The sequence below is a fragment of the Sabethes cyaneus genome, chromosome 3, assembly GCF_943734655.1.
Source record: "Sabethes cyaneus chromosome 3, idSabCyanKW18_F2, whole genome shotgun sequence".
Taxonomy (NCBI): Eukaryota; Metazoa; Arthropoda; class Insecta; order Diptera; family Culicidae; genus Sabethes; species Sabethes cyaneus.
Genome location: NC_071355.1, coordinates 152,445,300 through 152,461,524, shown reverse-complemented (window position 1 = coordinate 152,461,524; position 16,225 = coordinate 152,445,300). Strand labels below are relative to the sequence as shown.

Here is a 16,225-nt window from a genome sequence, read left to right as displayed (position 1 = left end):
AGCATGATCAATTGAACAAAGGTCAAATTAAACAACCTACAGCTGCGTGTAACTCGGTGCATTCGACGAAGCTTAAGAGTTAGAAAAAATGTAACTTTTTATAGAAACTTTAATTGTCATACTTTGGTACAATAACGTACAATAACGACTGGTTGCACTAACCATATATTGATGAACAGTTCTACTAATATATACTTGGCAACACATTCAACCAATTTCTACTTCATTTAACCATAAATGGCAAACATATTAATCATTCAGCTGTAAACTTAGACGGTAGAAAGTTCAATATAGCAACATAAATCACTTACTTTCAGGCAGTTCTTTGTTCGTAAAATTGGCTATGAAGCTGTTTGATTTATGGCTTTATTGAACCTTATTATTGCAAAACTGCCTGGATTCGGAAATATTTGGGAATATATTGGGAACTACATATAGGCTAATTCTAATCAAGCGTAACAGTTTAACGTGTAAAAGAAACAACTAGGACAATTTTACAGAAAGCTAAAAAATGGAACTGTAAAATAGCTAGAAATTGATGTGATAATAATATCAATAAATATTTTGTTGTTCCATAAGAAAATATAAAATTATCGATAAATCGAATAAATTGAGTAAACGATGTTCCTATTTTTACTCTATGCTAGTTAAAAAATGTTTTATACATGCTAGTACTGTTAAAAAAAACAAACTAAATTTTCTGCAAATTAACAACAATCAAATTTGAAGCTTTGTGTAGTTTCTACAACTACCCACATCATATAAATAAATAAATCATATAACAATAAACTGAAAAAACAGCCTATGAGCTGATTAAGCATTTTTTCAACACTTTTATCCTCAAAACAATACCAAATTCGTAGAACAAATTAAAACATCAATAAACTTCTCATACTTTACGTCTCTATATATTTAAGGCACTTTGTATCTTATTTTCCAATCTTTTCCCAAATATTTCCACTCCACCTGTTTGCTAGTCGTTGTATGTGTAACAGACAAACATCGAACATTTTAAGATTTTTTTTTTGGTAAACATTCTGAGCCTTTACGTATCTATGTTTAGCTCATTCTGCATAATTGTTTTGCTCGCACACACAGCGTAGGCAACACGGATTATGCTGGCAGCAGCGCACGCTGAAGCAGCAGGCCACGGGGCGGACTTACCATCATGCAATGGGTCTATCGTATGGATCATCAGCTGCAGTAGACCGTGTCGAAATTTGGCCCCGGTTGCGGTTGGATTCTGATGGATCGGTACACTACCACTGCTGGATCCGGGCGGCCCCGATCGGCTTTCGGAGGCCGCCCTCGACGTCACCGAGCCGCCCGGTTGCGTCGCCATCGACGTTTCTGACGAATTCGCTGCGTTTCCCTGTAAGCAATGGTGAAACAAATTGAATCGTATAATTAACATTTGTTTTGTAAAAGTCTCATTTTATTAATTTGATTTGGCGTACATTTTATTGTAACATTTTAAAATGCGTTGAAGCAGTAAAGCGAAAAAATAAAATATCGTGTGCACTAGAAATAAAATACTATAATTGAAGATGAAATATTTATTTTTAAAAAGTATTTTATTTATATACATCCATAAAAAGTAACTATGTATACCCAGGCTTGCGAATCATTAATTTGATCAATTCCATACCTTACAAATAACATTGTGTAAAATATAATGATATATGTATAATTAACATTTATAAACCCATGCACATAATTTTTTCATTGCTCCGAGCTCACTAATGATTAGAATAAACCTATTAGTGCAGGAGTAATACCATCAACATTTTTAAATTGCTTAGTACATCAACACAGTGCTGTTGCAAATTAATTTCCGAGCAAATCCACATCGCGCGATCTTTCCTCTGAGAAAACGAATTGATTTCCCCGGCACAGTCTGGTGGAAATCGTTTGTCATTTCTAATTCCGCTGGGAGCATTTAATTTATGACATTTCACTTCAACTCCATAAATCTAGCTCTGGTAGTGGAAAGTGATGAATAGCGGACAGATGTAAGCAGCGTACAGCAGCAATGTACCTCCAGCACAAGAAACGTTTTATGGAAATCTCTCACCCTAAGGGAGATATAATAACAGTTGCAAAATATTTGCCGTTCAACATTTGAATGTAAATGTTTAATGCGATCATTAGAGGAGGTGTCCTTCATCAAAACACCAAACCGTAACTAGTCCGCATAGCTCTCAAGGCGATTCAAGGGCTTTCTAGCACTGCTTAATGGCTGAATTCAATTTAATGTCAAAAACTGTTATCTTCTGGTAGAGCCGTTTTGAAGACTTTACTAATAATTTTACATTGATTGAGCTTACTACTTTAAACTGATATTACTTTTATTATTTTTGGAATATGACTGACTTGTTAGACAGTGTCGCATCTCAAAGCCAACCAGCTGTAATAATCCCATTTTGCAGCTAAAGATGTGTAATAGATTATCAATATTTGATTAACATGAACTACCTAGCGAATATATTCCAATACAGCTGAAGGAATTGGCTTCGAATAAATTATTCAAATTTTTACTACCCATTTTGTATGTGTTATTGATTAATGCGGACGCTGTTACTGAAGAAACATAAATTATAAGAACGTTTCCCGCATTTGGAGACCAACGCACTGTGCCCATGAAAGTCGGCTGCAAGCTAATTTCTCTTGGGATTAATTCATTATTCTTTCATTTGCTGTAATCGCGAACGAAACATGCTGCAGCATGTTAACATCCATCAAGAACTTTCAAACAAGAATGCTGTTTGAAATGACCTTATTATACAGGGTTTTGGGTAACTCGGTGCAAATATTTGAAGGGGTGATAGAGAACTACATTTGACGAACAAAATCCTTCTACGCATATGGTCAAATCTCAATCATTCTGTAATGCCTTAAATTATAACCCTAATACAGAAATATGCCAGCAACCTCAAATCTGTTGCTTTCACTGAAAAGTTGAGAAAATTTTGTACTGAAATTTTGTACTGAAATTGTGCTTAAACTGCCTATTTCATGAAATTTAGTAACTATTCAGAAACAAAAAGCTTTCATCTACCAATTTAAAGCTCTGATATCGTTCTATAATTCGTTCTTTGATGTGGAACACCTATCTAATTTAGTTGCGTTGCAATTTAATTTTAAACGTATCGTTTTGAGTGTTGAATTGGTATCAACAAACTGTACGAGTTCATACATCACGCACAGCACACTAGATCACCGCGTGCGACGGACATGGTCTGATGCATATGGAAAACAACAACAAAACAGACTTCTCGGGGCTCTCTAGGACGTTTCTGAAAATGATTGTAGCATCAAAATGTATTCTGCGGAAGAACTCGCGGACAATCACCTTTGTTATTGCGCCGCTAATGGTTAAGCAACAATAGCCTAGCAGGAGCACGGTTGTTGATTTTCCGGCCGTTGACTACCTAATGCAAGTTTGTAAGCACAAATCCAAAAGTGTTCGTTTTGTAACATAATGATTTTTATTCAGGAACTTTTACGACAACGCACCGACGCATCCGAGAAGGAACGTTGTTTTCAACGGAACTTCAAGGAGAATAGCATCAGCAAGTGGTGTCAGCGATTGACCATGAAATTTTGCGGATGTTGGGAGATAATCCAAATACACGCACGCGCTACAACTCCCTGTCAAACTGGAAGGTGTGGAGAGTACTGAAATGGGTAAAAATGCATCCTTGCTACACTACAGGTTAAAGAGCGACTGCCTGAGGATAAACCTATTATGAAAAACACTTATGAAAAACATTGTTATTTCAGTTACTGTTTTTAATACGTGTCATACCGTGTCCGTCGCACGCGGTGATCTAGTATACTATGCGTGATGTACGAGTTCGTGCAATTGTAAGATACAAATTCAATACTCAACGTGATACGTTTAAAATTAAATTGCAACGAAACTAAAAGCGATAGTTTTTTCACGCCAAAGGACGAATTGTAGGACGGTATCAGAGCTTCACATTGGTAGATACAAACAATCAACCTGATCGCGCTTTTTTAGGAGAAGTCTGATAAAAACGTCTCAAGGAACACTTATTTCAAAGTTCTTTTGCTTCTGAAAAGTTATTAAATTTCATGCAATAGAAGGTTTAAGAGCAATTTACAGTACAGTACAAATATGTTCAGCTTCAGGGATGGTCCGATCATTTTGACTCAATTTTGATTCATTTGACAGCACCGTCTCAGCCGAGCAAAATTATATATGGGACATTCTACAATTTTGCTGAATAAAGTTTTGTAGTATCTTTTGTAGTTACAGAGCTACAATGATAGTATCTTATTAGTAACTAAATGAACGTTACTTATTTTTAGGCCTTTGCAATGATATACTTTTGGAACGAACCAACCAACGGTTGAAAGCCCCATCGAATAGTAAATAAATAAAAAAAATGATATACTTAAATTTAGGCCTTTGCAATGATTATGAAATTCCTTTTCAAACGGAAATTTTGGGTGAATGGGAAAGGTGGTCCAACCACGACGATATTCCCTTACCTTTCTAAAGGGGCTTTGTAGCCGCAAAGTTACCGAATCTGTTTTGACACGTGAGTGGTTGTGGCTTTAAATCTTAGGCTGTGAACCATTTCGCAAAATTTTTAACTTTTTAGTTAAAATTTGGCAGTTCGATGGTGATTTCTCTTCTGTCGAAGATAAACCTGCTCTGAAGCATGGTTATTTTTGACATTTCGATGGTTATAGAAATTACTGATACAATACACAATGGTATTGGTGATCTGTTGGCATCGCGAAACGAATTCGCTATAGATCATTACATGGGAGCTCCTAACCACACTTTTTTGACTTGGTGGTTTGTTAACATGGTGTTAAATTTTGAATTGAGTTTTCTATCTTTGTCCGGCAGATAATGATAAAAATTTATAGTTTTTATTTAAGAGAAAGTGCCTTACATGCATTTTACAGAAACTGATGCAGTAATCCTTCACGAAATTTCAAATCGAAACTGCTGGATGTGACAAAAAACATGTAAACAAACCACCAAGTGGTGTCATTTGACGGCAAAATGACGTCATCGCAAAATGATCTATGGAAAAAAATCCCAGTGAGTACAAATCGCGTGTACGTGTACGTGGCATAGTGTGCATAAGAACGCGACTAAGAAGTTGCTGATATTTGTGGGTTTTTGTGTGAGAAAAAAAGAGAAGAATGTATTTTTGCTTTTATTTTCACCCATGTTTTAACAATTCGGCACGGAATTTCGTGTAAGTGCGAACAGACCTAAATATCTCTTTTAGTTTCGTAGTCCCGAATAAATGTCAGCAATCTCAATACTAAGAGCCAATGAGATATGCATAGGTGAGGAAGAGAGCTTCAATGTGTTTCACTGATTTTCCTTGGATTTTTTTGCCAATGCATGTACACTTATCGTATAACGAATTTGATTATTCAACCTAGGTTGAAATGATATGAATTTTAGCTATCAAATACGACCAAAGGAACACTAAAAATTCATCCAGTTCCAACCTGGACTGAATAACCAACTTCGTTATTACAGAAAAATTTCTTCATCCTCACCTTATATGCTCTCATTGAGCAAAACAACTATCAGTCTGCCAAAATGTGAAATGGCTCGCATTCTGAACTGATTTTAACTACTCGACGAGAAATAACTATCAAACTGTCAAATTGTAACTAAAAAGTTCTTCAGGCCAGTGCAAACAGCCAATCAAAAAATGTCTACAACCTTATCTGTCGCTTCATCTGCAGACCGCTTTAAGTCTACTGGCTAAAGTACGCAGTGGATCTTTGTCGGGCTTTGATTGTAGATATAGTATTGTGCTTTGCAACTATACCTGGATTAATCCAGATTATTTTCTCTAATGCCAATGTATATGACAAAACAAAACAGCAACATAGCAGTTGTCACTCTTTCTCTTTCTCACTCACAGCATTCGCATTGTCGCACTTTTAGACTGCGGTGTCCAGTAAGGTGCAAAATGCGGGATACTGGCGTGTGGAACAAAATTAGATAAAGTAGAGCAAGGTTTTTTAAGGGAAGGTTAAACATAATGCACACAAACACACAGAAAATTAATAATAAGCATATCACTCACTCAATAGCAATTATAGCAATAAGAAATGCAATGCAGGTTACAGCAAACACACGGGCAATATGACAATAGGTCAACAGTACTGGTCGCAGTAATGGTTGTACACAAGGAAGAAAGTACTAGGTACCTTAGTAGCACAGTTGTTACAAATTAGTAGTGGCAACCGATATGTGACTAATTTTAGTCATAAATGGGTTACTGCAACTAAAAGTGCCAAATGTGTGCTTTTCTAATAAATGTATCTTGGAGCAAACTGACATTTTAATCACAAATATATGACCTAAAACAGTATTCTAAGAACATGTGTGAAAAAAGGTTTTTGTCAAGGTTATGTGGACAGAGTAACGAACGAACAGGGTAACTAACGTATTTTGGACCTCCTCAGCGACTGTGCATAATTTGGACACTTATAGCAAAATCAAATGGAAGTGTCCAAATGATGTACGGCTGCTGATGGGGTCCAAATTGGGTTGGAATAATATTTCACAGACGCTTATTATTTGACCAAACTCGTGACTTTAGTCATGACCTTGAAATGCGGTCAGGCATATATTAATATTTTTTTGAAACGATGATTCTACAATTGATGAAGGGACGGTAAGGGAAAGTAATGAAGAAGGATTTTTTCGGGAATGAAGGGGAAGGGTGGAAAGGAAGGGGGGGGGGGGGGTAATAGGTAGCTATGGTTAACAAGTTGTCGTTGTGACTCCTATCTTTTGTCCAATGCTGGAAGGTGCATGGGTCGAACCAAGCTATAATCAGAGATTATAACCGGATTTGAACCCACAACACCTGCCAGGGCCCTGGCAGGTGTTGTGGGTTCAAATCCGGTTATAATCTCTGATTATAGCTTGGTTCGACCCATGCACCTTCCAGCATTGGACAAAAGATAGGAGTCACAACGACAGCTTATTATTTGTTTATTTGTTTGTTTTATTATTATGTTTTATTATGATGTCCGTCATTATAACATAGCCTAGCAGAGCATTTCAGACTCTCTGTAATTTGGTTCTCTGATTTTCCCAAAGTTCCCCATCAAGAATTAAGGAACCTTATATCACAGACTAACAGACGTAACACTGGAGTTCCATTCCATCGCCAATAAAAACGACCATTTCAAATTTTCACTTAAGCCAAGACTCAAACAACAGTCGCTGCGCGAGAACGCCGCTCCCCAGCGCTGGCGCTGTTGTCAGATAATATACAAGTAAATTTATAGCATTGCTAAATTTATAGCGACCTGCTCTGCGTAGCGCGAAGACTGCACTAGGTGATGCTAGCGTTTTTCCAAGTTTTAGAGATGTCAATGAAACGATGTTTTGTTAGAAAATTTGTTCGAAATGTTACGTCTGTTAGTCTGTGCTTATATGATAGACGTTTCTTTGTTTTCTGAATGTAAAGTCTGACTAAAAGTAAATCTGGACCTGAGACGAGACGGGTCAACTCGTAGTAGATTTTTAGACCAATTTAGATCAGTCGCTGATTGGCCGAATTGGAATGCTTTGCACGCATGAAAAAACACAAAAAGGACACTCAGCGCTGTTGTCAAGAAAAACATACTCATAACTTTTGCTAAAACTGCTAGGCAACGTGGGAAAAGTACCGAAAGTTTGCTGAAAAAAAGACAAAGAAACCAGTTGTCAGGTCCTGTCCTAGATCTGGACGCCCCTCGTGCGTCACCTGCACGCTTCTTGTGGTAGGAACTGGAACCATTTGATATAACTTTAACATGTTTATGAAGAACAATATAACTTTAACATGTTTATGAAGAACAACTGGCGCAAGTTTCATCAAAATATTCCACCACGTTGCGGAGCAGTGCAAAATGAAACTCGTACGACGCAAAAAAAAAATTTTGCACAAATGCCTGGAAAATCCTGAGTGGTCTAGAATAAAGCTGGTTGAAGATGTAGCTAGAATGTATGCCAGATGCAGGGAACTATCAAACCACGCGGGATATCTTCGCTCGAGAAGAATATAGGTCTTACAATGCTAGTAAACAACGGAATCGGCACTTGAAGCAGAATTTGGTAGCCAAGAAGCATGGTAGGCCTTTGTACGAGCAAGTTTTGACGGAATTCAATGGATGTATTTTAATGTCGGCGGAACGTACGTGCTACTTTCCGGTCAAAACTTTTACAACGAAACTAAGCATGACAATGGCGATTAGTTGAGTTGAGCATAAGTTCGAGTTTTTTGATAAACTTGCAATGAAGATCATGATCTGGCAAGAAATATGTTGCTGTGTACTGTGGATTACAGTTAGGGTATGTTGCTCCTTCGTCGTAATTGCCTATTCCCGTCCTATCCAACACAAATTATTAAAAATATCAGCATTTTTTGACACATGATGCAAAATTAGTTATTTCTTACTATTTTAGTTTGTTATTACGTTATTACTTTCCGTGAAAAAGTAACATGATTTTATAACAGCGGCATCTTAATGCATCGCTTTTGTTCCTCAAGTCACTGGAATACTTTATCATACTGGAATAGGTTTATCATATTTTATCATCCATTTCCATAAAATAAACAAAAACTCCCATTGAGGCATTATTGCCTGAAAAAAAAACTTATCAACAAAAAAAATCGACAGCCATGTCTCTTTAAGTAAAGCCTTTTAAAAAACAACAAAAGAAGCTTTTGTGAACATGAAAAATAATGTAGTAGGGTATGTTGCTTCTTCGTCGTAATTGCCTATTCTCGTCCTATCCAACATAAATTATTAAAAATATCGGCGATTTTTTTGACACATAATGCAAAATTAGTTATTCCCTAATATTTTAGTTTGTTGACTATCTATCATACGCGATCAATCAAAGTGAGCTGAGATCTATTTGAATGCTTTTTTTCATTAAAAAATTCCTAGCAGCCAAATTTCCTATGTTTTTCGTGCCACGAAGGAGAAAATGCCGATTAATCGTTTCAATTTCCGTCATTCATAAAATGAAAATAACCCACGCAACGCATTTTCGTTATTCTGCAGCCGGGAAAACTTGCATAACCTGCAGAAATTTTGCAGAATACCATTTGTCATGCCGTCCTACACAAATCCATGCGCGCTAGCTCCGTAAACATTATTGTGATTTTTAGTTCGGACGAAGAAAAATTTTGATGGACGGATTTCAAAACGGTACGACGAATTTAAGATATAAAGTCAGTTGCGTAATTTCAATAAACTGCTTTAATAATCGCTTTTTAGTGAATTCAAAGGGCACGGATCGGAAGGTGAGTGTGTTGGAGTCAAATCTGCAGCAGAACTTTTGAAGTATTCTTTAAATCCACCTAAGAAATGATGAAAATTAGAGTGGCTTTCCTTACTACGACGGGAATTAGAAATAAACCCTACTTTAGTTCGGCGGTTACAACTTTTTCATAAAACTAGTCATTTTCAACACCCGCTAGCGTTTATTTTCCGTAAAAACCCGCACATTTCTCCATAATTTCGAAAATCAGGGATGCCAAATTGCCTGGTTTTCTATCCACAGAACTATATAAATATAGTAACTATACTGTGAATCACTTCCTCGACAATGACACAAAGTGTACACATAAATTTAGCATAAAATGTAATAATATAATTAATAATTTTATGCTAAATTCACAGATACGCGCATTTCGGGTACGAACCTTCATTAGTGTGGCAGGTTAAGACAGTTCTTAAGGGGGAAATCTGTAAAAAACCTCATATTTACTTAGACCCTCTTATTATAGTCTAAAACCCGTATATTAAAATGTTCTGATTTATACCTATAATTTAAAATATTTTTTTTCGTACGAAATTTAAAAAAAAGTCTTATGAATTGAGACAAAAGTAGCTCTAGCTGGATACTGGATTCACCTTTCTGTAATCTTTCAATAATACTACTATAATACTTAATTTTACCGAGAGCAAAGAACTTGCTTTCACTTTCACTTTCAATGCTAATGCATAACTATAAAATACTGCCATTAGATTACTCTAAAAATGGGAAATAGTCTTTTCTAAATAAATCTTATAATCGCACACTACGCCCTGCATACTTATCGGACTAAGACACATTAAAAAAAAAAAAATACAGGAGTTACATTTTAGCGAGTAAAATATGTTTCTCAAACCATCAACATTCATGATGAGTGATGTCTGACTACCAGATTCCAAGCCAGGTTGGAGGTTATGAACGAATTACAAAAAAGCATGGTACTTGCAGTTTCATAAAGAGAAAAGGCCTAGTGTACTCATTTTTCTTCGAATAAATAACAAACACAAGTCGCTAAAAAATTAAAAGCCGTAGTGGCAGTGTGAAAGACGTACTTTTAATAATAACACTAAAGCGTCATTGATATGTTGCGATTCCGCCATAGCCATAGAAAGCTGAAAGTTTCGCTTTGTTTTGAAAAATTGCACCACCAAGAATTGCGAGGCTACAGACACTTAAAAATGTTCTAATTAGGTATGTTTTTTGCATTTCTTTGAACTAGCTTGTAGATTTTGATGTCACTGAGTAAATTCTTGACTTGTTATGTAAATTTCCAAGCTATGGTTTATCAAACAACCGTAATCAAATTGCAATACGTGTTGTATCGAGATCCGTTATTTACGATTAGCTGTCTGTAATGCCACTCGTCTCGGTGTTACGTTTTGAATCAGTTTATATATTCACCGAGCGGAAGATCTGCAAAACTTCCTAATTTGATAACATTAAGAGCTGCTGTTCCGTGCAAATATTTGCATTCTAGGAAAAACCAACAGCCATAGTAGAAGCTTTTGTGTGAAAACAAAAAAAATCCTTCGCTTCTTCGTTCATTCATGTGGTTGCACCCGACCGTTGGAGAAAAAGCTCTTATCACCAGCTCATGAATGTGTAGTAGTAGGTTTCGCTCACTCTCTATCGCCACGAACGAATTCTCGAAAGCGCCTGCGCTGGGGAAGCTTCGCTCCCAGCGCCTCAGGTTTCGGCGATCCTGCTGATATCGTTAGAGACGTTAAAATGTACTTTATAAACCGGGGTTGCTGCAAAATATTTGACAGCTCGTCTCCCTGTGAGACTTTAATTGCTGCTTGAAGTTGAATGTTGTTTACATACCTCCACCCGTTCGCATACCCGCTAAAAATGTTTTCTGCGAACTGACGTACAGAACTGTAGCTGGCGAGGTGTGGATTAGAGTGGAGTTGAAGCTGTTGAGGTTGGATAATGTGTTTTATGGCCTTGTTCAGTGCACATAAACATTGCGAAGCTTCCAACATGGGGTGGAACGAGTGGAGGCGGAGATTCGGATAATGTGAGAAAAACCTTACAAGGCTTTATGGGAATGATTTGAAATATTTATTGTCTCTCGAAGCTAGCATTTGCAATGGAACTACGATGAAGAATGTAAGAGTAATTCCAACAAAAGTAGTGCAGTATGTTATATAACATTGCATTGATGAATATGCAGATGATATACTGCAAGCCGGGAGGACTGAGTAATCATGATAAACTGACAATATTTATAGTTTTCCAAATACACACTCTGGCAATAAAAATCAATACCAACTATTGTATGTATACAGAATGTCAGGAAATATGTCTCTATGTTGAATTCGATGTATGATTAATAATTGATGGTTATTATGAAAACAAAAGAATTAAATTGGACTCTTGATCTCTTCCGTAAACTAAGCAATTTAAACAAAAGGTGAAATAGTAAAATACAATTAGTTAATATTGCCGTTTGCAGAAATTTTAGCTGAAAGCAGTGTTCATCTATAGTGCTTTACAATTTAAAATTCTATGTTATCTATATATATATAAAAGTGAGCGAGAGTATGTTTTTATGTTTGTTTGTATGTTCCACCATAACTCCAGAACGCCTTGACCGATCTCCACCAAACTTGGCACACATGTTCCTTGACAATGGGTTGACAAAAGGGGGGGGGGGGGGCTTCGTAACAGGGGGAGGCCATAACTCCGAAATGCCGGTTATGGACGGACGGTTTATCATCAAACTTGGCACACATGCTCCTCGGCATCAGGGAATTAGCACTGAGGGGTCAACAAAAAGGGGGGGGCGATTCCCTAATAGGTGAGGGAGGGTCCCTAATAGGGGGAGGCCATAACTCCGAAACGGCTTGACCGTTTTTCATCAAACTTGGCACACATGTTCCTTGACATAAGACAATCAGCACTGAAGGGGTTGACAACAGGAGGACTGAAATGTTTAGACGGTTCTCCCTTAAGTGACGGTATGACAAAAGCTGGTGACCGGAGGTTGCTGACGAGAAGGGGGGAGTAACGCCCATATGACTGTAACAATTTATCCGTACAATAGAAAAAATCAGAATACGAAACACTAAACTGCAATGCTCGCAGCTGTAGATTTGTCAAGTGTAATTATGCACCGAATCAAAGTGACCTGTATAAAAAGTGTTCGATCATTAGTGCTAATTGTTGTTTACCGACTCTGTTTGAGTCACAGGTGCAACTAGGAAAAATGGCTTTGTTTTTCTTTCTTTATAGAGTTTTATAGAGATTTTCGTAAAGAAAACAGATGTGCAGGGGGCAGGGTAAACAAAAGAGGAAGAGCTGACAAATGGGGAGGAACGTCCGAAAGAGGAACAAGCGTTGTATTGTTGCATTATAAGCATTTCGGTTACAATAACCGATGTACAAGTGGCTGTGAGACAAATGCTCCCCGAGTAAGATCGGGCACTCAGCTAGTCTTTAATAAAATGAAAAAATATCTATGTTATCTATAGCAGAATCAGCACGGTAAAATGTTTACTCTTTGCATTAAGTCTGGTTACAACTAAAATATCATTGCATTTTTTCATGATGACAGTCTTTAGTAGTTTAATTTGTAATCGAGTTTCATAAAGATATAAAATAGATAGGTTTATAAAGACCATCTTGATATAATTATCGTACAGATGTGTTTATTTGTTGTGCATAAGCAGAAAAAATATTTTCACTAGACCAACAATTAGTCTCTTTGATACAGCAATACATGAAAACTATATCTAGGTTGTAAAAAATCAAGATGCCAGTTCATTCAACTCGAAACACTGTTTTAAAACCCACCAACATTCACACTTTTAATCAAAACCACAACACACTTATTTAGTTAAATGTTTGAATATGTAAAAATACCAAATTAGCTCGAGTACATAAAAAACTGTTTGTAGTATATATAATTTACACTAAACACTAATTTAATAGACTTAAGTACTAAACATTTTATTTTGAAGTTGAAATTTGTAATTCCGCTAAGGAACTCATATAAGTATGTCACTGGCAAATATTTTTCATTAAATTCGTTCTTTATTTTTTAAGTTTTATTTGGATACATGAAGTGAAATTAAACACACATTTATTTAAAGAAGGTTAGTTCTTTTCTAATCATTCCATTATAGAAATGATCCATTTATAGAAGATAGTTCCATTAAAATCACTCATTTTGTATCTTTAATCATGATGCATAAGCAAATTTTTTCTTAAATACGTCACAGCACAAACAAGATACACAGAAATAAAATAAAATAAATTTAAATTTTACTAATCCTACTACCAAAATATGGAGTTAAAAAACTATTACCAAATAATTACTGAGAAAAGAGTGGAAAATCATTCGAATGGATTGGATTGAAAGCCAACTTACTTGCAACTGTGAGCTCTCATTATCACGATTTCCAGGCCGTTTATACTCTTCTAGCAAGCCAATTTCCTGTTGAATCAATTGAACCGATCGAAAGACAAATTTAGAAACTGAATGCGGAATGCGACGGTTTCCGTTGTTTTAAGAAAAATTTAATTAAGCTTATGCTGAAGATGATTTTCAATATATTCAAACAAACTCAGTGTCAACCTAAGCAACGTAATTTCAATTACAAACTTATACAAATAATAGAAAGACGATGCCATCAATTCGTTCCGTTCCGACTAAAATCATTGAATTTGGATTAAAGTGTTTGTTCTTTCGAATGTAAACTACTGTAGCACTTTAGACACGACTTTCGAAAATATTTTTTTCGTTACACTCAAGTCGCTTTCTACGCAAGGCTCCATGAGCTCCATGTTTTCAAGAGAAAAATCACTGATACAGGTTATTAACAACGTTACGGTGACTAAAAATAGAAAGGACAACTGATTATGTCATCTTAATTTCATATTAATACTTTTGGCCTGCGTTTATTTTGGATGCATCGAATCATTAATAAAATTTATCAGTAAAAAGATAAATAGGGGAACTGCGGGTAAAACCGACACCCTAACAATTTCCACAGAAATTCCATATTTGTAGGTCAATTATTATTCGACAAACCTCCCAGAATCTTAGTTTAACTCTAAATCCTTCATTCCACAAGGTCTGTTTGATACATATTTCGAATGTTTTTGATATATAATGAAAACGAAAACTCTGTATCTTCAGGCGTAACAAGCAGCAGTGCGGGTAAACTAAACACCCTGTCATCCGCTGTCAAACCGCTGGAAAGCCGATCAACGGCGAATAAACAGCCTAACTAACAGCCTAAGCCTAAACAGCCATAGTCCAGTTCCAGTAGTCCCTCCCTGAAGTAATACCGATAAGGTGGTGCCAGGGGGGATCGAGGCTGGAGACTCGAGTAGGGTTTTAGTGGGGGTCTGGATCCTCACGCCCCAGTAGGGGGGTCGGGATACCAAACCCCACACAGTTGTCTTCTCAGGTGTCTGATAGCAAATTTCCCTACTCGTTAAAAAAAGACACCCTGTCAGGGTAAAACCGACACACCAGAAATATCAAGTGAAATCTTTTTTTTTTTAATTATGATCCTCAGGGAACGTGCCTATTTAGTATGCTTAGCGACAGCGAGGAAGAATCAACCCCCAACCCTCCTTCCTCTCTGATTTTTCAATTATCCTTGGATTCGACTTTCTTAATTCAACGGTCGATAGCACTTTTAACATTTTTCACTTGTTTTTCGGCTCAGATTCTCAGTTTTAAACCAAAACATAAAAATAAACGCATTAAACTTAAAACACATACCATCTAGAAGCACAAAGCCTGTGTCGTTTTTATCCTGATTAAAAGAGTCGATTTTACCACGAAGTGAGTCAATTTCCGAACAATGGTTTAGAGCAGCAATAAATGAAAAAATCACCTGTATTTTTACAAAATAAACTAAAAAATAATCGCTGATAAATCAAGAATGCAGAAAGCGTCGAATTTTACAAATTTTTCCTCCTTAAACACTTAAATTCCACTTGCGAAATTTTACAAGGACTGTTTCTTCACTGCTTACCGGTCTTGTTTTGCTGTTTGTTTTGACAGTTATAGGACTTCGGCGGTGGTAACTTGTCTCGAAACGTAAGAAATAACAAGTGTAAACAGAATGCATTAGACGATTTGCAGAAAACTGCTCATAACTTTAAAAATCGAGGGGTGTCAGTTTTACCCACAGTGTCGATTATAACCGGATTACCCCTACTAAAGCTACACAAATGCAAATATACATAACCCATAAAGAATTGGACCCCACATCGCACCCTTGCGGAACCCTTCATAGTGACGCAGACGACTCTTCTAAGCAGCAGCCGATAGAAGTGGCAAATCGGTAATTCTTAAGAAAGTCAATTGAAATTGCGCTAATGAATTATAGCTTTTCGACAAGAAAGCCTCGGCTAAAAAAAAATCTGCTGCTTCAATCGCCCAAATCAGCAATAACATCGAATATATTCTTGAAATTTTAATGAGTCGAAAAGTAATTAATTTTCATTGTTTTGCATCGAAAATTATCAGCAAACAACATATTTTAACAACAGGCTGAAATTGGGTAACTAATTTTAAAGGTAAGCATCTCGAACAGAAGGTCTTTTTAAAAGTTTCTTGCCGATATCTTATTGTGTTATGATATTATATCCGGAGTGATTCGCGATTGGGGCTCAACTAGCAAATTGTAAACAAATCGTTTTATTACACCATCAGCCTTAAAAAGACTGATAATATCCTTGGCAAGAATCCTTTCTTCTGTTTTAATCGTTAAAATGATTTAAAACAAGTTTTTAGTGATGGGCGATAGAAGTGTTTAATCAAAACAAATGACAATTTGCAGTTTAGCCTCTTTCATTTTTATGAAGTAACAGGCTTATTTGCAAATCGTTTTGTAAACAGGCGATAGTAAAGAGCGAAACTGCGTT

The 16,225-nt window shown here is 36.4% G+C and overlaps 1 protein-coding gene across 1 annotated transcript in view; it reads right to left on the bottom strand.

The window, feature by feature from the left end:
- LOC128742808 (sodium/potassium/calcium exchanger Nckx30C) overlaps positions 1-16,225 on the bottom strand; it is a 143,880-nt gene that overhangs the window by 32,778 nt on the left and 94,877 nt on the right. Inside the window, exon 3 of the mRNA XM_053839278.1 lies at positions 1,165-1,372. Coding sequence (XP_053695253.1) covers positions 1,165-1,372 — 208 coding nt within the window. The remainder of the gene's footprint in view (positions 1-1,164; positions 1,373-16,225) is intronic.